General features: G+C 45.4%; 3 protein-coding genes across 6 annotated transcripts; 2 read left to right on the plus strand and 1 right to left on the minus strand.

The window, feature by feature from the left end:
• Nucleotides 1-135: 135 nt before the first annotated feature.
• Nucleotides 136-4,452, minus strand: clpp (caseinolytic mitochondrial matrix peptidase proteolytic subunit). Its single transcript, XM_020652833.3, has 7 exons — nt 4,299-4,452; nt 2,927-3,028; nt 2,577-2,648; nt 2,396-2,492; nt 2,013-2,200; nt 1,786-1,891; nt 136-1,322 (listed from the first exon to the last, which is right to left on the minus strand). Exons 1-7 carry the CDS (start codon nt 4,308-4,310, stop codon nt 1,096-1,098), a joined length of 804 nt encoding a protein of 267 aa, XP_020508489.1. The 5' UTR covers nt 4,311-4,452; the 3' UTR covers nt 136-1,095.
• Nucleotides 4,453-5,550: 1,098 nt separating this feature from the next.
• si:dkey-204f11.64 (uncharacterized protein LOC100537752 homolog) lies at nt 5,551-9,389 on the plus strand. The gene is made up of 3 exons (XM_020652839.3): nt 5,551-5,706; nt 7,118-7,244; nt 7,379-9,389. Exons 1-2 carry the CDS (start codon nt 5,611-5,613, stop codon nt 7,241-7,243), a joined length of 222 nt encoding a protein of 73 aa, XP_020508495.1. The 5' UTR covers nt 5,551-5,610; the 3' UTR covers nt 7,244; nt 7,379-9,389.
• Nucleotides 9,390-10,092: 703 nt separating this feature from the next.
• carm1 (coactivator-associated arginine methyltransferase 1) lies at nt 10,093-24,957 on the plus strand. Of its 4 annotated transcripts, none has more exons than XR_010668825.1 (16): nt 10,093-10,295; nt 15,938-16,063; nt 17,018-17,124; nt 17,557-17,661; nt 17,812-17,922; nt 18,114-18,291; nt 18,537-18,627; nt 19,256-19,337; nt 19,813-19,898; nt 19,998-20,087; nt 20,179-20,316; nt 20,446-20,535; nt 20,651-20,763; nt 22,114-22,226; nt 22,774-22,842; nt 23,074-23,144. XR_010668825.1 is itself a non-coding variant. In XM_020652818.2 (16 exons), the coding sequence occupies exons 1-16, from the start codon at nt 10,154-10,156 to the stop codon at nt 23,211-23,213; spliced, it is 1,746 nt and encodes a 581-aa protein (XP_020508474.1). In that variant the 5' UTR covers nt 10,094-10,153; the 3' UTR covers nt 23,214-23,353. The 4 variants fall into 4 exon arrangements, 3 of the variants coding, with proteins under 3 accessions (XP_065820410.1, XP_065820411.1, XP_020508474.1); XM_020652818.2 differs by having other exon boundaries at nt 10,094-10,295; nt 22,149-22,226; nt 23,074-23,353; XM_065964338.1 differs by lacking the exon at nt 22,774-22,842 and having other exon boundaries at nt 23,074-24,957.
• The last annotated feature ends 542 nt before the right edge of the window (nt 24,958-25,499 follow it).

A 25,499-nucleotide genomic window follows, 5' to 3' on the forward strand; every position in this document is an offset into this window, starting at 1 on the left:
AAAGACCAACGTTATGAAATAGCTGCTCTCTCTCTCACACACCCACACACACACACACACTACCATGTTGATTGTTATCATGTGTTGGCTTTTGAAGGAAATATTTCTCAACATTTACCAGACAGAAAGGCAACACTGCTTTAATAGTTTATTATATTTGTTGGTACATCCTGACACTTTTTGACAATTTTCAGGTAAAAGAGTTCCTTCAAAATTTTATCTAGACTGATCTTATCTACTGTTGTCTCTACCTTTAAGGTTTGAGGAGCTTTAAAGGAGCAATATGTAACTCTGACACCTAGTGGTTAAAATGGGCACTGCAGTCCAGATTCTCAACATTGTAGAGAGCTGTCTCCCCCCTCCTCCTCTCTAGAGTCCATGCTCACGCAGGTTGCCATGTGATGGACACTGAAGCTTCAGTGTTTAGCCAGCAGAGTAGATTTTAGAATTATAATGAAAAACTAAAGTGAGGTATTCACAAGGACTCTCTGTTTTTAACAACCTCAGACTCATTCAGCTCAAAGTCACCAGTTGCCATGGTTACTGGTTAAACTAAACACAAATCAAAAGGCTCTTAAGGTCAAACGAGAGGAGGTCAGGGTGCTGACGTCTAAAGAAGAGGAGCTCGGTATGAAATGGTTAGTTTGTGAATCAAGAAGAAGCAGTCCATGTTTGTGTGGTCAAAATGATTAAATTTATTCAAAATATGAGTTCAAATAAAGGTCACACAGTCCTCTCAGCTGTTCGCTTTCTGCAGCAGTGATGACACATTAACACGGCGCTGTAGTTTAAAGGTTCTTCCTCTTTCCTCTTATCAGATCAACTCTGCTGACATTCTAAATTCGTCTTTTTATTTCATCGATCCGAGAAATGGGAACCTGAAAATGTGTTTTAGAAGCCTGTAACAAACACTGGATTCGGCTCGTATGAAAACACGTCTGCATTCCGAGTTCGGTGCAGATGTTTCCTGCAGCTGAGGACTCTGCAGAGTCGCTTTGTGTTGTTGTGGGAGAAGAGAGAATCCACCTGGGACAGAAGAAACACACTGTGGAGGTTCAGCTTCAGGAACACCAGTCAGGGGTCACAGTGGTGCGTTCAGGGCTCAGGTTTGTATGAGGAGGGGGGGTTTGTCCCTGGGGAGGCGGTCTCTGGGGATGTGGACTCTGGCTGTGGGGAGGGACTGGCTGCAGACGCCGGCTCCTTCTGAACCAGCTCGGGCTCATCCTGGCCGGCCTGAGGCGGGTGGACCAGGACCCGGTCGATGATGCCAAAGTCCTGTGCCTCCATGGGGCTCATGTAGCGATCCCTCTCCATCACGCCCTCTAAGGACGACAGGAGGAGAGAGAGGAATGTTTAGAGCTGACATATTACAAAAACTGCCGCAACAGCTGATCAGAGCCTCCTGCAGTGATTGGATAGACAATGCCCGACCTCTGCGCATAAATAAAAAACACATCACTCCCACTGACGTCATCTGAGCTTCACATTAAACTAAGTGTCTTATGAAGCTTAACTGGAAGTTTCTTAAACCTGCATTCTCTCTAATGGCCACCAGGGGGCAACTCCACTGATTGAGACAAGAGACAAGAATGTTTATATAAATATGGACAACATGTCTAAATCTGCTGCCACTTTAAAGAACTGAAGCCAAAACATCCCAGAGATGAGTGCAGATCTAGGCGGAGGACATAATGAGGGCTGCGTGCACTCTTTGGTTTTAACATTTTTCACGTGACGTGTGAATTGAGTGATGACGTCGTGTGTTGAGGAGTCCTTTGAACTCACCGATGGTTTCCAGCAGCTGCCCCGTGTGTTTGGCGTAGATGGTGTTGATCTGTCTCTTCAGCTTCAGGATCTCTTCAGCCTGGATGGCGATGTCTGTGGCCTGACCCTGAGCGTGCAGAAACACAGAACACAGGGATTACTTCACATCACTTCCTTTCTTTGTGTCAGACTTTGAAATGACCCCCCCCCCGCGCTCCTCAGTATTAAAAAGAGCAGACCGCCCTTACCCTGGCTCCTCCTGACGGCTGGTGGACCATGATGCGAGCGTTGGGCAGTGAATGCCTCATGCCTGACGTTCCCGCTGCCAGGAGCAGGCTGCCCATACTGGCTGCCTGACCGACACACCAGGTGGAGATGGGATTCAGGATGTACTGCATGGTGTCGTAAATGGCCAAGCCTGCTGTCACCACACCGCCTGGACGGGAGAGAACAGCCATGAGAGAGAGACGACGGATACTTTTCACCCAGTCAAAAAGAAAAAAAGGGCAAACTGATGTTTCAAAGAAGAACTTTTTCTGCTCAGTAGAATCCGTCAGCCGGCCTCTAGTGGACACTCGAGGAACTGCCACATGGTTTTAACTTGTATCAGATGTGTCCCCGCTGCTCTTACCAGGACTGTTGATGTACATGTGGATGGGTTTGTTGTTGCTCTCTGACTGTAAGAAGAGCAGCTGGGCGATGACCAGGCTGGCCACAGTGTCGTCGATCTGAGCAGAGGAGAGAGAGAGAGTCACTTCTAAAACATCTCATTTAAAGTGGTTTCACTTTGGAGCGATCACATCAACACTTACAGGACCCATCACACAGATGATCCTCTCCCTCAGCAAACGAGAGTAGATATCATACGCTCGCTCTCCTCTCCCCTGGAGACAAAACACAACATTGTTTTTAAGTTAAACAACACGAACAAACAACAAAACCTGAATCTGGTTCTGTGTCAGGTTCAGTGCAGACATCTTGCAGAGACTTTGCACCTAAACAATTCTTTGTATGATTTTTAAAGATCTCATCACGATGCACACGAGAGCAGCAGACAGTTTTAGATTCTTGAACTCTCCTCCTTTGATTTCCCGCTCATGAAGACAGTCATGGCACATTAGTAAAATAAATAAAGTTCCTCCAGGGTTTCCTTCTGACTCACCGTCTGCTCCACGACTATAGGTATGAGCGGACTCCTCCATACAGGACTGTGGTGGATGGACCTGCTGTGTTTCAGGGTTAGACCTCCGATGTGTAACGCCCTCTGAGAGACAAAGAAACAAATATGAACAATAATAAATATAAAGTTAAAATAGACAATAAAGCCCCACAAATGTAGGTTTCTTTAGGTACAGTATAAGGATATCGATTGTTAGGGCTGTGCATCCTCACAGGTGTCACGATAAAATGTGAAAATGGTCCTGAATGCTCTGGATTTGTTTGGACCAGAGAAGGTAGGCGCTTTTAAGGCGACCCCCAAACGGCCGTTTTGGACGCCCCTTGGTTTGCCAGATATGAGAGCAGTTATCAGGTCAACAGGTGTTACAGTGATGGAAGCGGGCAAGAGAAGTGGTTCAGATAGAAGTGATTGTACCCGACCTAAAAAGCCTCTGCATGTTTCTAATAAGCTCCACGAGCAGAAACGTGCTCAAACTAGGATCAATATTGGAGATGCTTTTGAAAAATGGAGAGAGGTTAGAACACAGAAAGGTTTACAGACTGATGCAGAGCTGGATAAACACTGAAGCTTCAGAGTCCACCACATGGTGACCTGTGAGAGCATCGACTCTAGAGAGGAGGGGGGAGACAGCTCTCTACAACGTTTAGAATTTAGACTGCAGTACTCATTTTAAACACTAGGGGTCAGAGTTACATACTGCTCCTATTATATTATATGAAAGTGCTTTAGAACATTAACATATATTTAAACAAAATGTATACAAATCTTTTGCAAACAGGTGCAGGAGTGTAGAAATGACCAAAACGAGTATTTAACAACATTAACCTTCCAAATCAAAGTCTTTTTAAATCTTTGAAGGATTAACTTGAGGGTTTAAAAGTATTTTCAAATACTTATTTAATCTTATTTGTGATCACATAGTTATAGAAGGTTGCTTCCCAGTCCAGGTGTAAAATAATACAGCAGGTTATTTAATGCCTCCTGCAGTGACACATATGTAACATCATCACAACACTTATGTCATCCTAAAACAACGAGCTGCTGTGTTTATATCTGCTGTATGTTGTTGTCTTCAAAGGGAGGATCCACCTTCTGTGTTTCTGTCTGATAAAGAGTCTCAGAAACAGCTCGGTGAGGAGCCGCCAGGTGTTCTTTTACAGGTGTTTTTTCTCACAGTCTCAGGTTTAGAGGTGATGCCATGAAGCGGCGTTACACAAGCTAACTACGAGCTAACGCGCTAACACGAGCTGTCGTCGTCATGACAACGCGTACAAAACTCTTTAATCGTGAACTTGTGTTAACGTTCAGACTCACGGCGACTCGACGTTTCAACGAAGAATTAGTTTGTACTCACTCTGAGCAGCATTTTAAAGTCGTTTAGCTTTCACTCCCCCTCTGTGTGACCCCGCTTAAACCGGAAACAATTCACTCTGGCTGGTGACACTTCTTCTTCGTCGATTAGTAATTGGCATCTGCCGTTTTTAGTTTGTTAGCGCCCTCTTGTGGACCGTTTTAGTTGTTATTTTTTTTTACACATAAGACAAAACGCGCCTTTACGCCACGGCTTTTGGCTTTAATTTATTTTATCCTGAAACAGTAAATGTTAATGGGCGCGCATGAGTGACGTCAGCCATGTGTTACTGCAGGGGGCTGTGGAGCTAGGGGCGTGTCCAGACTTTTTTGGCCCAACTGGGGCACTGACTGCACAAATAAATATGAATTATTTCCCCTTTCTTATCTCACCAATTATATCTACTTTAAAACACAAGATAATGTCAACATTTCCCAGTCTAACTTCACATGCAATGTTGTGGTCCCGACACATTGCAGACCATTAATCCGTCTAATGAAAGCGAAGTTTTTATTTATAATTTAAAGTACAAACAAAAGAATCTATGCTACATTGATATGTTAAAAAAAACTAGCAGTATTTGAAAAACACATGTCCCCCCCTCTGACAGGGCAAATAGCCAATCACAGATTAGGATTTTTGGGGGGCACCTGGGGCGGCCAATCAGATTCTAGGGTGGGCCATGTCACCTCTGGCCACCCCTCTGGACACACCTCACTCCTCTGTGTGCGTCTCTCTATCTTTTGAAAAAGTAAGAGAAGAATCTGGGTTAAAATCCAGGTGCGTACCAAGCCTGGAAATTGATCTGGGAGTTTGTGGGGTGCCAGATTACATCCTAAACCCTGCCGAGGTGCCACCGAGCCAGGCTTGTGACCCATGGTGAAGGCTTCATACTGCAAGTGCTGCTGCTGTTCCAGCCTTTCTCTCTCACCACTTTGTTGGTGAAGTGTGCCGAAACCCTGACTCTGCTCATTTAGTATTTCTTGCAATGTTTTTATTTATTTTCCTCTGAATAGTTCCTACATCATGTTAAGCTTTTACCACAATTTCATTTAATCAAAAAAACACAAAGCCTGCCAAACTGTGTGTAGTGTGTGTATGTGTGTGACTGTTTGTGTGTCTCTCTGTGTGTCTCTGTCTGTGTGTGTGTGTGTGTGTGTCTGTGTGTGTGTGTGTGTGTGTGTGTGTGTGTGTGTGTGTGTGTGTGTGTGTGTCTGTGGGTGGGTGGGGTGTATAAATGAGTGAATGGTCTTTTTGTGTGTTATTAGCGCCCTGCACTGAAACAGAGCAGACTTGTTGTGTGTGTGTCTCAGTCATGTCAAACAACAGCGCAGCCAGCAGCAGCAGCTTAGCTCTCGCTCAGAAGGCCGTGAGGCAGCTTCGACTGGAGGCCAGCGTCCGCAGGATAAAGGTAGGAACACTGACCACACACTCATCACTTACCATGCATGAATCATCTTTAACTCTTTAGATGTGAGAGGTCGTAGAGAAGCTCTGATGTTTGGAAAGTGTCTGACTAAAAACTTCCTTATACTGTAGAAGTACAGCCGTCAAGGAGAAGTTAAACAGGGACGATAGGACTGAGTTATAAATGATTGAACTGAGTGTGTGTGTGTGTGTGTGTGTGTGTGTGTGTGTGTGTGTGTGTGCAGCACACAGTGAGACCTTTGTTGACTGTGCTGCAGACTGCCGTGATTGATTTAGAACAGAAGTCAGAGCAGTTTCTAGTGTGTCCGTGTGAAACAGCAGCGGCATGTTGGAGAGAGAGAGAGATCAGAATAAAACACAAATCAGAGAGATTTGTTTTACAGTTTTAAACATGAGTGTCTCTATTTAAACAACAAGCTTCAACTTGTAATTCATTGTCAGGATGCTCGAGATGATGCTGAAGGTTCAAAATACTACCATATTTTCTTCTCCCTTTCTTTAACTGATTGTTATTTTTGATAATTATATTCCTGTTTCTTGAGCTGTTGTGACAAAAAATATTCCCCCATGGGGATCAATAAAGTGTATCTTTATCTTTATCTTTTCAAATGGTTGCTGGGCCAGAGGTCGGGGGGATGTTTTCGTACTTCAGATATATATGAGGCAAAATGACTTTTATGTAAAAAAATGTATAATAAACACACCTTCAGAATGAGTCCACTCAGAGTTGTTGTCATTTTTGTCCCTGACAGGCTCCGGTTGTTATTCTAAGTGTGTGACATCATGACAGAAAGGCTCTCTGCAGACACAGACCATCAGACCTTCTCCCTGATCGCTCGTTCATGATCTTCCCGTGTGCAGTTTGAGTTTATAGCGCTCTCACATATTAGACTGTAAGGCTGATCTGTTAGTCGTGTTATAGAATCTGTTCATAGATTAGGAGAACATTCTGCCCAGTGTCCGCTGACATTTCTGCATGGAGTCGAGGAGAGCCGATGTGAGAACACAGCAGGAAATATTCAAGAAAATTCACAGTTTAGTGTGATGGTTGTCCTTCCTGCTCACCAGTATGTTCTTTGACACTCATCTGTTTATACTGGGAAATGTCCAGTTACACATACCATTGATAGAAAGGAATGAACTGTCCTCATAGACTGACAGAGATAGTCTCCTGCTGTGAGGTAGACGTGTGAACAAGCAACTTCTAAAAACTTCAGGATGCAGTCCGCCTGTCATCGTCCACAGATGTTCAGGAGTGCATGTGTGTAAACAGTTTCAGTTTGACCTCAGGTCCTCTTTGTCGTATCGACAGTAAAACGCTGCGTGGTCTTTTCTAAATGTTGATACATATAAAACCACAAACATGATGATGTGACATGTCTGTCATTCCTCAGGTTTCTCAGGCTGCTGCAGAGCTGAAGACCTTCTGTCTGCAGAATGCTCACAAAGACCCCCTCCTCACCGGGGTGCCCTCCAGTGATAACCCGTTCAGACCCCCGAAGTCCTGTGTGCTCCTCTGAGGTGGGACTGCTCCTCTGCTGTTCTACATCTCTGTACCTCCTCCATCTTTTCTTTTTTTTATTCAAACAAAGACGCTGCTTTATTTTGGATCACAAGACCCGGCCTGCAGCTAAATCTGCTCTCTGTCGTTTTAGGTTTTATGAAAAGTGAAGAGCATGCCAGCAGACGCCTGATCCCGTGATTTACTCAAGATACAGACGCAAAGACACTGAGGGTCAGGGGAGCAGCTGAAGAAACAAGCAGACAATAAAGTACTTAATGTCTTTATTTGACAGGATGTGTTGCTTTCTGCAGGATTCAGCAGCAGCTTCACACAGCTCTTTCTTACCCCCCTTTATCTTGTCTGTTCGACCACTTGTTAGCTGCTTCACTTTTTACTGCTTTTGTGAAATGATAAAGACTCTCTGTGAGTTGAAAACAACATGGTGTATGAGTCCTGTGAGAGTCACAGAGGGAGCAGATTCCTGATTGCCTCTGAACGACGCCCACAGCGCAGCTAAAAATATTCGATCCATGTGTTTTTTTTTCTTCTTTTGCACATGTTTTTAATAAACATCCAATGTGTGCCACATGTGATCATTTACCACACAGGAACCTTTCTTCTCTCCTCTACCTCCGCTGTTCCTTTCTCAACTGGGAGAAGAAATTCAGTTTGATTTTAATTACTAACAGCTGTTTGGATTCAGGTCATTTATTTTAGAGAATCTGGAGCGTTCAAACGTCTCTTCTTCTTATTATTATTTATCCTGTACTCCAAACATGCACCCGATTTTAAAACACAAATAAATTCTATGATGAGAAAGAGGACTAATGCCACCCATGACAAAAAATGGGAGGAGTCAGACGTCATCAAAGAAAATCATTAATTAATGACAGAATGAGGTTCAAGACTTATGTGGTGTGAGTGTTTGAAAGAGAGAGAGAGAGAGAGAGAGAGAGAGAGAGAGAAACAGAGAGAGAGACAGAGAGACAGAGAGAGACACACAGAGACAGAGAGAGAGAGAGAGAGTAGATGCACAGGAAGCTGCATTTGCCTGGTTGGACCTTTGGACCCATCGGTGCTCCAGATCTAGCAGGATATGATGGCACCTCAAAGAAAGGACACACACATACACACACACACACAAACATTAACTCCGACAAACTTCACTGATAGTAAATGTTCTCACTGCAGACTGACGAGAGAAGGATTCAAACAATTTGTCCTTCAATTTCAGATAAAATATCACAGAAATCCTGTTTTTTGTCGGAATAATACGATTTAAGAGTTTCATATTGACAGCACTAACTCTAACATGTGTCTCTAGTCCGTCTACAAACCCCCCAATGATGAGAAAAGTCCATCCTCTCCGTCTTTTGCCTGCTCCACTTTTCAGAAAATGTGTGCTCAAACAGGCCGTTTGGAGATTTTCCCTTCATGACATCACAAAGGGCAGTAGCCCCTCCCCCAGGTGGGTGACACTCCCACAGCTAGGTGTTTGTTCTGCCCTCTGAGTCTGCCTTCTCACAGTAAACAATAGGACATGGAGTGAGAAAGCCTGAGTACACCTAAGCCCTTCCAGAGAGGGGGCGTGGTCAGACACAGCTCATTTACATATTTAAAGGTACAGACACAGAAACAGCCTGTTCTGAGCAGGGTTGAAATAGAGGGGTTTATAGGCATGATCAAATACAGGATCAGAGTGGATTTAGAACAAGAAACTTCACACACATGTTTTGAGGAGCTCTGAGACTTATTTACACTGAAGAGGAGGAGGAGGATATGTCACCTTTATTATGGAATAACAGTTTGCTACAAAGTTAAATGATAAAAGCTGACAGGTGAACAGAATGCAAGTATTTTCTTTTTGCATCAAATCTATACCTTTAACTGTTATTCATCTGTTGACTCTTATTTGACATTTCTCTCGATGCATCTGTCGCTGATGTCATTTAAGAAGCGTCATGACCACATATTTACTCATTTCCAGTCATTGTCTTATCTCTTTCTTCTTTGATTATTCGACTGTGTAACGTGTATTTCTCTGTGTTTTGTGTTTGTGTACGTATGGAGTCAAAATTCTTCCTTTGCTGTTTTTATTTGTCTTGTAAAATGTAATGTATCGTGATAAATTATCTCCTGTGAACTAAAGCCGATGTGAAAAAGCTCCGTGTTTGTGTTCAATCATCACGACACGTCCAGAACGCAGCAGCTCTGCTCCTTACTGGTTTTAACAGACGACATCCCATCACCCCATCTTTATCTTCTTTTACTTACAGCGTGTATGGGTCCGATTCCAAACTACATCAGTGAACTGCTTATACTGTATTTGCTTTTATCCCTTCTAATGGTTCTATCTCGTCCTTTTTCTTTGGTTTATTCTGGGGCTTTTATGACTTTATCCATGTTGAGAGTGAGAGGGGGTCGGATCCGAATCAGGGCCACCCGCTTCGAGGACTACAGCCTCTGTACATGGGGCGTGCAAACCAACCACTAGGCCACCGACTCACCTGTTTCTACCTCTTTTACTTGCTTACAAGGCTACTCCTCCTGGTTTCATTTCATGTTGTTTTTGCTGGGTTCTTATAATGTTCTTGTGACGTCTTGGTCATGATCCTGGTGTTGTTATTGTTATTTTGTGTTCGGGTTCTTGCCTGTTTCTAATGTCACTTTTGCTTGTAAAGCCAAAGCACGTTGTTAACCGGTGTTTTTAAAAGGTGCTTTATGGTCTAAATAAAAAAAAACACATTATTATAACTACTATGACGTAGCTACACCTCCTGTGTTTACGTCGTTCCCGCTCTCGGCCGCCGGGTGTCGCTGTTGCGGCGGCTCCTCATGTTGTTGCCCGGGCGCTGTTGCCTCCAGCAGAGAGCAGTGCGTGGTTGGATGTGAGCGCCACCGACCTGTCTCTACTTCCAGATCGAAGATGGCGGTCTCGGTGTTCCCCGGCGTGCGGCTCCTCTCCATCGGAGACGCGAACGGAGACATTCAGCGGCACTCGGAGCAGCAGCCCTTGCGATTAGAGGTGAAGAGCACACAGGATGCCGCCCTCATCAATCTCTCCAATGGTGAGTTGACCTTTCCCGCTGATGCTTCTCGGATGTTCGGCCTGTGCTGAATGCTATGCTATGCAGCGCTAACGCTAACACGGCTAATCTAGCAGGACGTAGCGCTAGCCTCCAAGAAGCTAACACGTCTTGAGAGACCACGTCGCCTCCCCCCCCGTTCATCACGAGGGAGCCCCACAAACTACACGTTTTTTCTCCTCCTCGTGTTGTCTTTACACTCGTTTCCCTCACACTCACCGCTTTCACTTAACTTTGAGGTGTTTAAACAATATCACGCTACATACTGGAGCTCACTTAGCCGCGTAAATAAGCGGGTCGGCTAAGTGAGGTTAGCGGGGAGTTTAATGCTAAACAATGAGTGCAGCCCGGCTCCAGCAGTGACGCGCTAAAGGCTCCTCGCGGTCCTTTAACGGGTGTTTAATCACGTAAATGTAACGTCAGGTTGTGTACGTCAGTCCCTTTGACCCACATTGACCCGGGTTATGTTATTGAGGTGTTTAGCTTGTCCGGATTGTTTGGGATAGTAATGGGCGATCCGGATCTCTCCTGTGATCAGAATATTTGATTTAGCGACAAGAGCCGGATCTTGTAGCTCCTTAACGACTCTTTGTTCAGTGTGAAGTATAATTTTATAAATCAATCAAATGCCCATGATTGTTAGGTGTGCATAATCTAGTAGTAGGTTTTGAATGAGACTAACTTATACTGTATTAATACAAATAGTCACTATTATCACATGTATGTTTTAGTTGATAACTGTCTTTTCAAAGATATCATCTACTATGCGTCGAAATATCCTGTTCTAGTGATGTTACAATGTTACAATTCACTTAGCAGACGTACATCACACTTACACCGCCACAGTAGCAGCGGGAGCAATGCAGGGTTAAGTGTCTTGCCCAAGGACATGTTGCTCAGCTGGGGATCGAACCCTCAACCTTTCGGTCGAGAGGCAACGACTCTAACTGAGCCACAGCCGCCACATGTTAAGTATAAAGGGGCTTTCAGATAGGATGCAAACCCATTCATTGTCTGCGTGTTGCGTGATATGAGAGCGTAACTGAGCGGGAAGGCCGGGCGCACTCCCTGCGTGTTAAAAAGGAACTCACCTTTGGCGCGGTGCTCTGACGACACCTTCCGCATCCAGAAGGAGGGAAGATCACATCACCTCAAACAAGGCCCAACGTCAAGACAAAGAGTGGTCGTACGCCTGTAGGTCGTCCTACTTCTCGTGAGTCTTGGTGCAACTCTCTCCAACAACGCCGTCAAAATTGCTCCCCGCTCAGCCTGAAGGTCCTGGACAAATCTAAACTCCAACACACTCTTTCACACCCGAGGATTTAATGAACACGCACCCTCTTCTTCTTCTTCACTGCTCGAAAAAGAAAGGCCTCTTCTGAGCGTGTATAGATTCATCGTGTGCCCAAAAAGTAACTTCTCCCCAGACATCCTCTCTGAAAGCCCCTTCAGGGTTGTCACGGTCCCTGTTTTTTTTTTAATTGAATTTCTTAGAAGAAGTGTTAAAAAGTGCAATAACCAGATAATTCAACATTTTGACAACCTTGTGAAGTATTATGACTGTCTTAGTTGTCTAACATAAAATCACACTTTTAAATAATCATGGTAAATACAAAAGCCCTTTAGAGACACACGTTTAATGTGGATTCATTTGTGGGAGATGAAGGATGAAAGGAGTCGGCTCTTGGGTCCGACTCGTCCAGGAAAGACTTATCACTGGAGCCAGGAGCAGAGGGCATGGCTCCTGACCGGCTACTGTGCTCCCACCGTCTGTCGCTGTTATAGCCCCCTGTTTTTAACCCCTAGCCCACTCTGCTAAAAGAGCAGCACACACACACACACACACACACACACACACACACACACACACACACACACACACACACACACACACACACACACACACACACACACACACACACACACACACACACACACACACACACACACACACACACACACACACACACAACTTCTCAAGCTTTTATTTTTTGGGGGAGAATGCAGTCTTTGCGTTGGAGGTGGCGTAGAAAGAGCGAGCCCTCATTACTTATGCAGCTTTGTTCTCATTGGAACAATGGCCGGGACCCCGCTGCCTCCTGCCCTCCTGTGAGGAGGCAGCATCAGAGCCGCTCGGCTGCTTTTCTTATTCAATGGGACATCCCGCTGAAAAGAAACAGGCCTCCTCTGCCGGGATGCTCCAGTTAAAAGAAAAGAAGCCACACTCATTGTGGACCTTTTGAACAGCTCTGCATCGACACAACTCTCGAGGCGTACTTCAAAAAGATGCAGTTTGATTCATCATGGTGGGAATTAAAAAGCAAAATGATGCAAATGAGGTTTAAGTAGTGAAAGAGTGCATGTTGGATCTTTTAGACCAAACCTTCACTGCCTACTTTTTAATCCTAATGATATGAAGATGGACTGTTCTCTTTTAGCCCGGTATACAGATTGTTTTTGTATTAGAGTTAAAGTTAATTCTTGCACTTTTTTAAAAACCTGAGACGTATTCCCGCATCATTTGGAGTCTAAATGTCGAATAAAATCTTCCTTACAATCAATAAACAGCCGTTAGCTACATGTTTCTCTTCAAAGACACCAGACACCATTAACAAAATCAATACTTTCACCTCCCTAAACAAGAGATCAGCTGCTCTTCCTCTCCCTCAACTGTTTGTTATTGCGTCTTGTGTTATGTTGCATCTGAGCGATCCCTTTTAAAATAGCAACGTCACAAAACTTTACAAATAATTTATTGAACTGAGGCAGAAGTAGACCGACCAACAACCCCAGGACGCTGTGAGGTAAACCCTCTGAATTTCTAAATGGAGCCTGGTGGCTTTGAAGAGAGCGATGTAACCGTTCAAAAGAAAAGCCGGTTAAGCTTTCAGGCAGCGTGTTTTTGAGTCTGTCGCCTCAGCATCCCGTTTTAGAACATTGTGGTGTTGTGGTCAGGACCAGACCAACAAAGACCAAGACATACCTGAGACCAGAGTGCTCCGAGACCGAGACATGGCCAAGACATATAGGGACAAAGCCAAGACCAGTCACCAGACACACTGTATATGGGTTGAGACTGAGTCAAGACGTTTAGGGATCGGGACCGAGAGATGAAAAACCAGCACCTTGTGTGCAGGGGGCGTGTCACTCTGAGGAAGGGGGCAAACAGAGCTACAAAGTAGTAGATAAGAAGTTATTATCACAGTGATGACATGAGAAAGAAGCAGATCAGCGGTGGTCCTGACCGGTCTTGATTTCAAATCTGGAAGTCCGCTCAGTCCAAGACCGGGACAAGACCGGTCTGGAGTTCTACAACACTAGAACATGGCACGTAACATATTATATGAATCAAAGGGGAACTAGTCCTGTAAATAGTCTTAGTCCTTTTACTCGAAAGGAGTCATTGAACGATGTAAATTCAGCCTGGTCAGTGTTGATCAAATACTGTAACATCAAGGGTTTCTCAAGCTGAGGCTCTCAGACCCCTGGATGGCCACATAGGTACTGAGTGTGATTTAAATCAGCTGACTTTGTTCAGTTAACAGTCTGTGTCAGAGTGCAGAAGAGTCCTCTGCTCGGAGAACAAAGTTACCGATATAGACACACTCTGATTATATAACATGAAATCTCTGCATGAGACTTAATTATTTATCATGTTGCCTTCCTCTTATAGTCAGACCGAGCCTGTGTCGGCCTGCAGAGCGTGAACTCCCTCTCATAGTGGATCTGAATATTCTTCTAAAAAGTGGCGTCCTTCAGCTCTGATGCAGGGTGCACAGAAACTTGTACCTTTCTATTTTTAATAAGTTTTTATGAACGCTGACCTCACTGAAGCAAAACAAGGTTATTTTAACTTCAAAGGAGTCATCTGTTACTTTGACACCGAGTGGTTAAAATGGGTGAAAGCTAAATTGGAGAGAGCTGTCCACCCTCTCTCCATTTTTCAAAAGCATCTCCAATATTGATCCTAGTTTGAGCATGTTTCTGCTCGTGGAGCTTATTAGAAACATGCAGAGGCTTTTTAGGTCGGGTACAATCACTTCTATCTGAACCACTACTTTTGCCCTCTTCCATCGCTGCAACACCTGTTGACCTGATAACTGCTCTCATTTCTGGTAAACCGAGGGGCGTCTAAAACAGAAGCTGCATGGCTCACTTTGGTTGAGATTGAAATCAAATCTCTAAATGAAAGAAATCCAGAAATGAGAAGAGGAAGAGAGCTCTGTGTTGTTTCTGATCAGGAGCGATCTATTTACAGAGAAAAATATCCTGCTGACTCATCAAACAGGAAGTCCACTCGATTCTACAAATGTAGGTCAGTTTACTCGTCACGGCGAGTTAGACTCACCGTGTGAAAGCTCTTACATAAAATCCTCTGGAGGAGAGTCTTTGTCACGACGGAGAAAATAACTTTCGAGACAATCATCATGAAGGTTGTTGTCTCTGGTGTTGGGCTTTATTATCATTATTATAACTCCCTCATGTCTTGGCCGGGACACTCGTGTAGGAGGTTCTTCATCTCAGCGAGGTTAATTTAACTTGAAATAAAGGTAAATAGTAACTGGAGTTAAGTCCCTTTGAGTCAGATTTGGCGATTAAATCTTTGTATTTTTCTCACATCCAAACCAAACTAAAACTCCTTCACAGCCTACATGAGTCTTCATTAACTGATGTAGGATTTTATTCAACAGACATTCGGACCTGAAGTTCTCATCGTTGAGTCGTTGATGAAGTTAGCAGTTTCCCCCTTTAAGAAGCAGCAGCAGCCCCTCTGTCAGCCACACAGGACCGCTCTTATTTTGAAAAGCTTCTCTGACCAGAGTCTGTTTGAGTTACCTTGCTTTATGATTCTGTAGCTAACAGTGAGAGAACATACACCTCAGCTTCTTCAATCTGTGTTTGGGTTACATCAACGAGCCTGCGGTCCTGGATCACCTGTGTTTGTACTTCAATCAGTATTTCCCCACGTTGTCGATCAGTAAACAGGGTAGTGTAGTAGTGGTTAGAAGATCAGCTAAGCGTCTCTGTCGGTCTGAAGCGCTGCTCTCAATCCTTTAATTTCTGCTGGATTAGCTCAGGCTGGTTAATGACTGTTAACTGGACCTGCTGCTCCACCGGGACGAGTTTCTAGTCTGAAGGGTGAGAGCTGGACCAACACGTGTTTCTGTTGACAACAAGTAAATAAACACGAGTGCCAGCTGCATTCACAAACCCGGCTGTCATTCAGCCTTGTAACTGGAGATATCTGCTGTGTGCATGCCATCCTGTGTACTCATTAACAAGTTGTCTCTATGAAACTGTTATAACGTTATGAGGAACACGGGGGAAACATCATCCAGATGTTTTTAGGACATTTTGCCAAAAAGAGAAGATCCGATTTTAGTATTTTCACAGCCATTTAATCAAAAACATTAAAAGCTCCTCCTTTGTGTCGGTGAGCAACGGATGAAGAATTGGTGCGTCTCCTCTTCAAGCACTCAAACGTTGTGATCTCCAGAAGCAGCGCGACGCACGACTTGTCCCTTCCAGAACTCTTCTTAATGAAGTATTTTTGCAAACGCACGCAGTCCCACGTGTTCCGTGTTTGTCCTGACCCTCTCCATCGTCTTCCCTTTTCTCTCCAGGAGAGGAGGCGAGTGTGTTCAAGTGTTCGGTTTCCAGGGAGACGGAGTGCAGCCGCGTGGGGAAGCAGTCATTCATCATCACACTGGGCTGTAACAGCGTCCTGCTGCAGTTCTCCTCACCTGCAGGTACACACACACACACACACACACACACACACACACACACACACACACACACACACACACACACACACACACACACACACACACACACACACACACACACACACACACACACACACACACACACACACACGAACGAGACACAGCTGTAGGTTCTGACAAACACCAGAATAAGACACGTCCTTTGTTAGAAACATTGTGAAACTTGTGATACTTTTTTTTTGATATTTTACATTTTTAAATTCTATTTTATATATTGTAATAGCTTCTTATACTGTATTATTTAAGTTGTTGCTAGTTCTGCTTTATTTCCTTGTTAATTGTTTAGCACCAAGACAAATTCCTTCTATGTGTAATTGTACTTGGCAATAAACCCCGATTCTGATTCTCATAATCTGGACACTTTCAAACTTCGCTCTGGCTTTATTTAGCCTGATTGTAACCTCGGAGAGAGTGACTGTTTTTAAAGTTACTTATATAATCAGTGAGTCTGTTCTTCCCACACACTTGATCCACTTTTCCTGGAGTGTGAAGCAGGCGTCATCGGCTTTGCCCCGCAGTTAGTCCTCTTAGAAACACACATCACAGTACTGGATCTATACAGAACTCTCTGCAGCGGCACCTTCTGTTCGTTAAGCATCGCTTCAACGTCGCCTTTTAAGTGCTCATCTCATTCACAACCTCAGATGAGCTGAGACCAAAACATGTACCAGATCCTTCTGTTCCATACGAGTCAGGCAAAAACTCTGACTCACCTGGAAATAAACCCACTAAGGAATTTATGAAACTGTATTTTTCTGTAGCAAGGCAACAATTCTCGAAAGCTAAGAAACAAACTACACGAGTGTGTTCACTTACATTCACCTTTTCACAACTTGCACTGGCGGTGTGTTGTATGTATCCCTGCTGGTCCTGGCCTTTGTTAATGTGTGTGTGTGTTTGTGTGTGTTGCTTCAGACTTTCAGTCCTTTTATAACGTCCTGAAGAACAGTCGTGGTCACTCCAGTGAGCGCTCAGTGTTCAGTGACCGAACAGAGGAGTCCTCTGCTGTACAGTACTTCCAGGTGAGACACACTAACCTTAACCCTGCAAAAGTATTACTTTAATACTATTAGACTTCAGAGGAGATTCATTGATTTTCAGACCAGTTTGCTTTTCCACTCACAGAACCGTTCTCTCTCTCTCTCTTCGTCTCTCTCTCACCTGATTTTATTCTCTGTCTGCTATTTTTAGCTTCTCAATCTTCATCAGAAATCTTCATCAAAAGAAACTCTTTGGAACCTTTTGAATCATTATTATTTTTTGGCTGCTTCTCAGCTCCTAGAATTATTAGCTGACGGAGAAACGGTTCCCCTCGCTCCCGCCGCCTCACGGGCTGGAGAGCTCATTAGCTGCCGATTCAAAGCCCAGCAAACGTCTTTGAAGCCTCCCTGTACCTGCATGTGGCTCACTGGTGTCCTTATTACTCTCTTGTGTGTGTGTGTGTGTTTGTGCAGTTTTATGGCTACCTCTCCCAGCAACAGAACATGATGCAGGACTACGTTCGGACAGGGACTTATCAACGGGCTATTCTCCAGAACCACACCGACTTCAAGGACAAGGTCATTACCTTCTGCTTCTGCTACCTTCTTCATTTTATTGGAGCAGAGTGGGAGATCTGTTTTAAATGTCCAAAAGATGAAAATACACAAACAGAGATTAGCAGAGCGGAGTGTTTGCTGACCCTTTGTTGACGCTCGTCTTTGCTGCAGGTGGTGCTGGACGTCGGTTGTGGCTCAGGCATCCTCTCCTTCTTTGCAGCCCAAGCTGGAGCCAGGAAGGTGTACGCTGTGGAGGCCAGCACCATGGCTCAGCACGCAGAGGTCTACACACACACACACACACACACACACACACACACACACACACACACACACACACACACACACACACACACACACACACACACACACACACACACACACACACACACACACACACACACACACACACCTGGTCGGTGGGTCTGCAGGTATTTGAAGCCCTAGTTTATGCCCTGATCTTGACCTTACAGGTGCTGGTGAACAGTAACCGTCTGGGGGAGCGCGTGGTGGTCATCCCGGGGAAGGTGGAGGAAGTGACGCTGCCCGAGCAGGTGGACATCATCATCTCAGAGCCAATGGGATACATGCTGTTCAATGAACGCATGCTGGAGAGCTACCTGCACGCCAAGAAGTTCCTCAAACCCAACGGTGAGGAGGTTAAAGCTAAAGAGGAAAGAACATCTTTCCAGTGATCCACTTTGGTTCAGTATCCGCAGAAACGACCTTTAGCAGCTCTGCTCGCCGCTTGCTGTTACTGGTTAACGTAACGGGGCCACAGCGGGGACGCAAACATTTATCTGATGCGTGGTGTTCTGTTTGATATCAGAACTTATTGTTTGTTGTGCTTTTTCCTTTTTTCTGACCTGGACTTCTTTTTTTTTTTCATACATCAGGTAAAATGTTCCCAACCATCGGAGACGTCCACCTGGCCCCCTTCACAGACGAGCAGCTCTACATGGAGCAGTTCACAAAGGCCAACTTCTGGTGAGGGGGGGGAGCGGGGGAGGGGCAGGCTGAAAACAGAGAGGCCTCAGTTTAATTGCTCTACGACCAAAATAAGTTTTTTATAGATTGAACCTCGCATGGATCTTTTAACCGTGCAGGAACTTAGTGACCTATCCGAACTGGATTAGACTCCTGTGTCCAGCTGGTGTTTTTTTTTATTTTTTACTACGTGTGTGTTGTTTCTATGACAACAGGCGCTGCATGACCAACACTTCTCCGTTGCTTTTTACCGGAGTGTTTGTCCTTGTACTTTTCCGACTTTGTCTGGACATGGTTAAGCTAAGCGAGCGATAAACTCTGGTAACCGTTAGCGTTCGTGTCTCCTCCTAAAGACTGAAACAAACTTGATCTGTCATCTATGTTTACACAGCAGAGACCTACAGGAGAGGCACCGTGGTGACTTTTCAAACTGGTTTTCTTTGTTTGACGGCTCAGCGTTCGATCACGTTCTTTAACTGAAGCAGTTTAATTAAAGCAACAAAGACATCTGTGTCTTCTGGTTAAGCAGAGGCAGTTAGATAAATATATATGTTCTCATTTTTTAAAAGCACTTTGTAAAAAAAAAAACAACAAGAACTTAGGAGTGACTTTGTTTTTCCGCCCTCAGGTACCAGCCCTCCTTCCACGGTGTAGACCTCTCTGCCCTGCGGGGGGCAGCAGTGGACGAGTATTTCCGCCAGCCAATCGTGGTACGTTATCCAGTGCAGGAAACAGAAAGGTCGGCGCATTATTCAGCTCCCAATCAGCAGCTTCATTTGATCTAAGTCAGATCTGAGGAAGATCCTTTGGATCCACACGTTTCTCATTAGGAGCTGAAAGTGTGCCGTCCTTTCTCTTCTCTGCAGGTTATACATTGTCTTGTCCTGCACCTGTATGCATTTTGCCTGGATGTGTGTACACTAGCTTTCTGTTTTTAATGTTATCCATTGTGCACACACAGAATCTTAAGAAAGTGGGGTTTGTGGTCTGAGTCAGGGTCCCAGCTTTCATTACTCTAAATATATCCTCTGTTCTTCTATCAAATAGTGTTTTATTTTGGTGTTAGATCACCGCATTGCATGCTGGGAAATAATTGCAGCCTGTTTGGTAAATCTAAGAAGGTTTTATTGTTCGCGTCGAGACGGTTTGTTTTTGTTTATTCTAAACCTTGATCTTCCTCCACAGGACACGTTTGATATCCGTATTCTGATGGCCAAGTCGGTCAAACACACAGTCAACTTCCTGGAGACCAAAGAAGAGGATCTCTACAGGTGTGTGTGTGTGTCTGTGTGCGTGTGTGTGTGTGTGTGTGTAGCATGTTTAAATGTGTACTGAGTATTTCTGGTCTCTCTCTTTGTTGTGTCTCTCAGGATAGAGATTCCCTTTAAGTTCCACATGATGCACTCAGGTCTGGTGCACGGTCTGGCGTTCTGGTTTGACGTGGCGTTTGTGGGATCAATGTAAGTCAGCTGATGATGATGATGACGACGATGAAATGTCTTTAATTAGTCCACCACTCTGCCTCACGCTTCCTCTCCTCTTCCTGTGCAGGGTGACCGTCTGGCTCTCAACGGCGCCCACAGAGCCGCTCACTCACTGGTACCAGGTCCGCTGTCTGCTGCAGTCGCCTCTCTTCACCAAAGCCGGAGACACGCTGTCCGGCACGGCGCTGCTTATCGCCAACAAGAGGTGTGAAGCTTGTCATCGTACTTCTCTGCAGCATAGCCGTGTTCTTAAACTTTAGACATTAAATCTTTAAAAGTCGACTTTAACCTGGAATGCTAAGCTAAGCTAACAGCTGATCCCTCGTCCCCACAGACAAAGCTACGACATCAGTATTGTTGCCCAGGTGGACCAGACAGGATCAAAGTCCAGCAATCTCCTGGACTTGAAGAACCCCTTTTTCAGGTGAGTTCACTCTCTTCACCCCGTCCGACCCCGACAGTAACCCGGATACCATGGTTAAAGGCGGGGGTCCTCCGCGTGTCTGTCCGACTCTGAACGTGTGTGTTTGTGTGTGCAGGTACACAGGCTCCACCCCAAACCCCCCTCCTGGCTCACACTACACCTCCCCGTCTGAGAACATGTGGAACTCGGGGGCGGCCTACAGCATGAATCAGGGGATGGCTGTATCAGGTGAACACACACAGAGACACGGGGAGATCAAAACTGATTTCAGTGACATGATGAGAATATAAGAGACGAGGAAGGACGCAGAGTCTGAGCCGCTGCACCGACCGGCGTTCTCGTTTACTTTCTGTGTGGGTCGCTTCCACGGGAACAGAGACGTTTCTTACGTTAGAAAACAGACTCAAAGCAGATTTAGGCAACAAAAGATCAGCCACTCCTGAGTTCTGTGAGGTTCCTGTTTTTTTTAGCCCTGTTAAGACCGCCGTTTCAAGCCGCGATATTCACGCCCCCGCCCCATCTGAGTCTCACGGAGGCGTAATATGGGGGCGGAGTTATTCCCCGCCCTGTAAGATAATCAGAGGTAGTAACAGTGGAGAGACGGGATTGGTGGAGCCAGCAGGGGAGTGCAGTGCTGTGTGTGTGTGTGTGCATGTCTGACTGTGTGTGTATATGGAGCTCCTGCTGTGCAGTGCTTCCCCCAACTCGGAAACGCAATGTGACCTCACAGACTGGGACATTAACGTCACGCCGTCACAGACTCAATATGAACGCACTAAGACCCTGATGACGGTTTGTAGAGAGTGATGTCACAGCTGTTTGTGGTTATCATCTTCCTCTGTCTCTCTCTCTTTAGAGATCCTTTCTGTGATGTTGTCACACACTTAGACTAACTACCTGAGCCTGTCGGGGACAAAAACAACAAGTTTGAGTCGACACACTTTTAAAAAAATTTTATCCTGTAGGAATATGTTGCAGACGTTAAAGTCTTTTTCGCAGCGTCAGCCGGTTAAATGTTCATTTATCTTCCTGACATATTTCAATAAATCATCATCAGAGTGTTTCTACATCTGAATATCTGGATTTTCTCTTCCTGGATTGTTTCAAATGTCTGATGACTCATCCTGAACTCAGGGGCGCTTACTCAGTTTTTCATCAGTTTACCCCAACGTTATGTCCCACCTTGTATCTCGTGATTGGGTCTATCCCGTTTCAGTCATAAATACATCACGACCCGGCAGGTAGATACTGTTGACGCTGTGTTTCATGACCTCTCAGTGACGGGTCATCGAGCTGCTGCTGCTTGCTGTGTATGACACACACTGAGGTCACCTTTAAAATGTGTCAGACGCAGACAGCGGGGCACGATGGGACAAACTGTAGCTCTGAATTAAACCTTCTCCTTTATGTGATGTTTGTGTTCTTCACTGCGATCCTTTGTCGTGGTCAGGTAAGTAAAAAGGCAGCTCGTTCTCCTCGTCTTCCTGTTTAACACTGCTGTTAGTGTCATGGTGTCAGCACGTCTGCTGGTGATGAATGTTAATAATGAGAATGTTGAAATGATTCCTGTATCAGCAGATCTTGAAGACTTTGCCTCCTGTGTCTCCCTGCAGGGATGCCAGCAGCTTATGACCTCAGTACAGTCATCGGCAGCGGGCCCTCAGTGTCTCACAACAACCTCATCCCCCTGGGTACGGACACACTCATCCTCACTGATCCACATCATACAGTGTAGAGAGAGAGAGAGAAAGGACAGGAGAGAGAGCTAATGATAACAGCACTATGGCTTAAGAGAGGGCAGTTGCACTCAGAGGCCTTCGGTTGGCGCCAAAGTGCACCGAACCAAATTCCTACATATTGTTGCTTTAATTAGGTTTTAGCTTTTTTTCTTATGGACATAATATCTGTAGAAATCTGACTGAACAGTCAAACATCTGCTTCTACTTTTTTTTATTCCACCGATGGTTCAGTGATAATCGACTATTTCAGCAGCAACAAATAAAAATGTTCTGAAGAAAAGACGGTTGAAATGTGTGTGTTTGCCATCTGGTTGTCTGACAGTCACAGGATGTACGACCAACACTTGGTTACTCAGCTGCTGCACCAGATTGTGTGTGTGTGTGTGTTTAGAAGAGAGAGAGAGAGAAAAGGATTCGTCATTTAGCCATGCAACAGGCCAAAGTCTGCTCTAGTGCTGCGCATATCATTAACTCTGTTCTCCTCTCTGATTGGTCGCAGTGAACACAGGAATTGTAAACCACACCCACTCCAGGATGGGCTCCATCATGAGCACAGGGATCGTCCAGGGTACGTTCACAAACACAAACAATGAAAACACATCGGTCCAAATATTCTCATCTCCACTTTAAGAGGAGCCAATCTGAAACACGTTTAACAAAACGGCGTTGGTGGTTTTTTAATGATGCAGCTTGCCTCCCTGCAGTTCCTCACACACACACACACACACACACACACACACACACACACACACACACTCTCTCCTCTCTTTGTAACTTGTAACTGTGTTGTTCCCTGCAGGAGCCACCACGGGTCAGTCGGGTCCCAGCAACAGCGGTACTTACTACCCCGTCACCAACCAGTTCACCATGGGGGGTGCGGCCATCTCCATGGCCTCGCCGATGGTCATCCCCAGCAACACCATGCACTACGGCAGTTAAGACGAAGATGTCGAAGCAGAGACCTCTTCGTCGTCCCCGCCCCCTGCATGAGAAGAGATCCCCCCTGCTCCCCCCTCGTCCTTCAGCCCTGACTGACCCACCGACCGCAGCCAAAACCAGTATACCAAACCCAGCGCTGAGCTGCCCCCTTCCCCCTCCCCCTCCCCCTCCCCTCCTCGTTCAGTCCAACACTCTCTGAACGGTGAACGCTCTCGTATCCGTCCACATGCTCGTCTTGCTGACAGACGACCCCCCCCCCCCCCCACCCTCTCCTGGATTTCCTGGGACTGTAACACGTGCACAGAGAAGCACTGCAGCTATCATCCACCCCCTCTCCTTAAACATGTAACTGAATCCCCCCCCTCTTTATTTTTGGTATTATTGTGTGTCATAATTAGCCCGGTGTCTCGTCACTCGGTTCCCTCCTGAAGAATCGACGTGTTTCCAGATATCAGCGTGTTCCTGCAGACGGACTACACTAAGGGAGGGTTCTCTTTCGGACATAAGGACACTTTTATCATAAACACTCATCTCTGGGCGGCCATCTTGGCTTTTCATATCCGATCCAGTCTTCAAAGACCTCGCTGTTCTTCTCTGGACAGACTCACTCATGCAGGACGAGGGATGTTGCGACGCCAGGTTTCTAAACTTAGATTTGATTCTAGTAAAAATGAATACCTGTTTCATTACCACGGCAACCAAAACAGAACTCCTAGGTACCTAAAAACGGGTCATTGTGCACAAATAAGTTAGCTACATTTCAGACTGGAAACTTTGCCACTGTATTTGTGCAATTTAGGTAGAACTGTTTATTTCTATCAATCAATAAAATCACAGAGATTGTATCAGTTTAAAACGTGTAGTTTGATGTAAACTCTGTAATCATCTGAATAAGCAGAGCAAAATAGAAGAACAAGGCATCAGGAAATAACACACTTTTGGTTGCCATGGAGTTATGTTTTTGTTGCCATGGTATCAGACAGGAATCGATTTCTTTACAAGAATCATATCGAAGTTTAAATTCTGTCATGGCAACATCCCTCCCCAGCGTAGAAGGAGATCAGTACAACAGTCTGCCAAAACGTTGTCATTTTAAAGCCTGTAAACCTGGAACACGCCACCTGCTGCTCCACGCCACCTGTTCTCTTCCCCGTGTTCTTAGACGAGTGTCATCGCAGCCGGCGCCTCCTCGGACGGCCGCTCGCCGAGACAGATTGCTCCGAAGATTCAGAGACAGAAGCAGGAAGGACCCGGTGACTCTGCAGGTCTGCAGCCATTGGCCTGCAGGAAGGAGAGAAACTGTGATCTGCAAACTCCTCGTCTCCTCCTTCTCGTCTCCTCCCCCTTCCCTCTGAGACTGAGAGACTGTCGCACAGAGACTTTGATGTCGGGGCATGGGAGGCGGAGTCAGTCCCCCCGCCTCCCTCCTCGTTCATTCACAAAGTATGACCTCCAACATATCATAACCTCCGACACCCCCCCACACACACACACAGACCCCGCCCCCTTCTATCAGCCTGCAGAAGGAGAGAGACTGACACACGTATGCATTGCTTCCAGTGTCACATCAGGCGGACTCGGTTTGTTTGGGATTAAAGATTTAGCGAGTTTCGAGAGAGCTGAGAGAAAATGTGTCTTTGTAGGATTAATCTTTCTGTTGTTTTTATTTTGTTTTTGTTTTTCTTTCACAAAAAAAACAAGAAACCATGAAAAAATTAAATGTGCTGGAGATGTTCCAAAACCATCCCGGATCAGCTGTTGTAGTATTTGACTTTCAGAGACAGCAGATGTTCCCGTGTGGTAGCTAGCTGTTAGCTTCATGTCATGAGTCATTGTGTAGTCCATAGAGGCGTCCACTTTTATCCTGTATGAGGAAGACTGTCATGTTGTCATTTCTGTGTTGACCAGCAGTAATAATACTTTCTCACTGTCTCACATCGACTCCAGACACAACGTCTCTGTCCTCCACCCTGCTTAGATTTTACTTCTATGTCCAAAACTTCAAGATTCTGCAATGTCACCTCTAACTCTTATGTGTCTCTAGTCTGTCTACAAACCCCCCAATGATGAGAAAAGTCCATCCTCTCCATGTTCTCCCTGCTCCACTTTTGAGAAAATGTGTGCTCAAACAGGCGGTTTGTAGATTTTCCCTTCATGAAATCACAAAGGGCAGTAGCCCCTCCCCCAGGTGGGTGACACTCCCACAGCTAGGTGTTTGTTCTGAACCTCTGAGTCTGCCTTCTCAGTACACCTGAGCCCTTCCAGAGAGGGGGCGTGGTCAGACAC

The sequence above is a fragment of the Labrus bergylta genome, chromosome 16, assembly GCF_963930695.1.
Source record: "Labrus bergylta chromosome 16, fLabBer1.1, whole genome shotgun sequence".
NCBI classification, from domain to species: domain Eukaryota; kingdom Metazoa; phylum Chordata; class Actinopteri; order Labriformes; family Labridae; genus Labrus; species Labrus bergylta.

Bases quoted from the DNA above. Each gene is read 5' to 3' on its own strand.
- clpp (XM_020652833.3), bottom strand. The intron at 2,201-2,395 runs GTAAGAGCAGCG...TCTCCCGTCCAG, and splicing joins CATGTACATCAACAGTCCTG to GCGGTGTGGTGACAGCAGGC. The intron at 1,892-2,012 runs GTAAGGGCGGTC...CTGCACGCTCAG, and splicing joins AGCCGTCAGGAGGAGCCAGG to GGTCAGGCCACAGACATCGC.
- si:dkey-204f11.64 (XM_020652839.3), top strand. From the start codon at position 5,611: ATGTCAAACAACAGCGCAGCCAGCAGCAGCAGCTTAGCTCTCGCTCAG. The intron at 5,707-7,117 runs GTAGGAACACTG...GTCATTCCTCAG, and splicing joins CCAGCGTCCGCAGGATAAAG to GTTTCTCAGGCTGCTGCAGA.
- carm1 (XM_065964338.1), top strand. From the start codon at position 10,154: ATGGCGGTCTCGGTGTTCCCCGGCGTGCGGCTCCTCTCCATCGGAGAC. The intron at 18,292-18,536 runs GTGAGGAGGTTA...TTCATACATCAG, and splicing joins GAAGTTCCTCAAACCCAACG to GTAAAATGTTCCCAACCATC. The intron at 20,317-20,445 runs GTGTGAAGCTTG...TCGTCCCCACAG, and splicing joins CTGCTTATCGCCAACAAGAG to ACAAAGCTACGACATCAGTA.